This window comes from Echinococcus granulosus, assembly GCF_000524195.1.
Source record: "Echinococcus granulosus chromosome Unknown EG_S00292, whole genome shotgun sequence".
NCBI lineage: Eukaryota > Metazoa > Platyhelminthes > Cestoda > Cyclophyllidea > Taeniidae > Echinococcus > Echinococcus granulosus.
Window position 1 is genome coordinate 24,792 of NW_020170672.1, and position 1,213 is coordinate 26,004.

The following is a 1,213-nucleotide window of genomic DNA, read 5'->3' on the forward strand; positions in this document are numbered from 1 at the left end:
GGACGAAGTCATTTCTTGTCAGTGGAGTAGCAATATGCCTCCTAAACTATTCTATTTGCTGGATTACTTCCAATCAAAATGAGGCACTCCTTTTAATGTAGACGAAATATGGTAGGAGGAGTCTTATAGTTAAGGGAAAAAGAAAAATGAAAAACCGCTCACTAGCCGCGTCCACCTTCTTTCCTACGTGCCTGTGATTTCGCATCCATCTAGTCTATGGCGCATGTGCTTGTCTGAGTTGGGTTATATGTACGGATAAAACGGCAGAATCTGACTCCACTCTTCCCTCCTTCGCAACCGTCAAATTGAGTTCTCAAATAAGAATATTTTACCGTGGTAGGAGTAACTGGATTATAATGATAGAAAAGGGATACAACATTCTTTTGACCGATTAGCTGACACCGGCACACCTAAATGCTTCTAAGGACTTCTCTTTCTGGCACAAATGTTAAAAGATTTGCCTTAGGCAAATCATTTGATAAGCAAACAAATCTGGGTGAATGATTAAATGTGTCCGGTTTACCATGCATACTCAGGCGCAAACACCAGGAAGAAGACATAAATGGCAATCATTTGGAGTTGAAGTGGTGAGTGATTTAAGTATTTGGGAAGAAGAATTGGAGAGTCATTCAGTGATAACCAATGATGTCAAAGGACAAAGGCACGTCTTGCCATACGTCATCCAACCAGTAGGCAATGTTTTGGCCGTTCCAGTTGCAGGTGCCAAATAGATGGGTAGTGCAGATCGACTGTTCTTAAAGGGTAGTCTTAACAATCTATGCATTTCATGTTGACTTATCGGCTCAAGAGTTTTCACCGCTTGTCTTCTTGAAATAGGGAAGAGCCAATCAGTTCATAATTTGCCTGGCGTTACCTGTTGCAAACAGTTTCCCTTGACAAGTCATCCTTCGTTTTCCATAAGTAAGTGAGTACAGAGAATGGAGGGTCGAGCCGTCTAGCGTCACGTATATGTGACACGTGTCACGAAACCACATCTTAGCTTGACATGACGTGACATGATGCTGCATGAAGTTTTGCCTACATCAAGCCTTCTCTAGCTGGTGCACAGCTTTGATGATGTGTCTGTGGAAGACTGGGAGCACCGAAGCCAACGCCGCTCGTAAGGCACACAGGCTTCAATCGCGACGTTTCATCTGACAGTCTGCTTCAATCGGCATCGCGTTGCGTGGGCGATGCTGCATCGAGGGAAAAA

At 43.8% G+C, this 1,213-nt stretch overlaps 1 protein-coding gene across 1 annotated transcript; it reads left to right on the forward strand. All coding sequences in view use genetic code 11, as the record gives it.

Annotated features, from left to right (window-relative positions):
- Window positions 1–645: 645 nt before the first annotated feature.
- On the forward strand, window positions 646–1,158 carry EGR_10885 (hypothetical protein; the record flags this gene model as incomplete). The annotated part of the gene is made up of 2 exons (XM_024500134.1): window positions 646–689; window positions 1,059–1,158. 2 exons carry the CDS (start codon window positions 646–648, stop codon window positions 1,156–1,158), a joined length of 144 nt encoding a protein of 47 aa, XP_024345455.1.
- Between the last annotated feature and the right edge of the window lie 55 nt (window positions 1,159–1,213).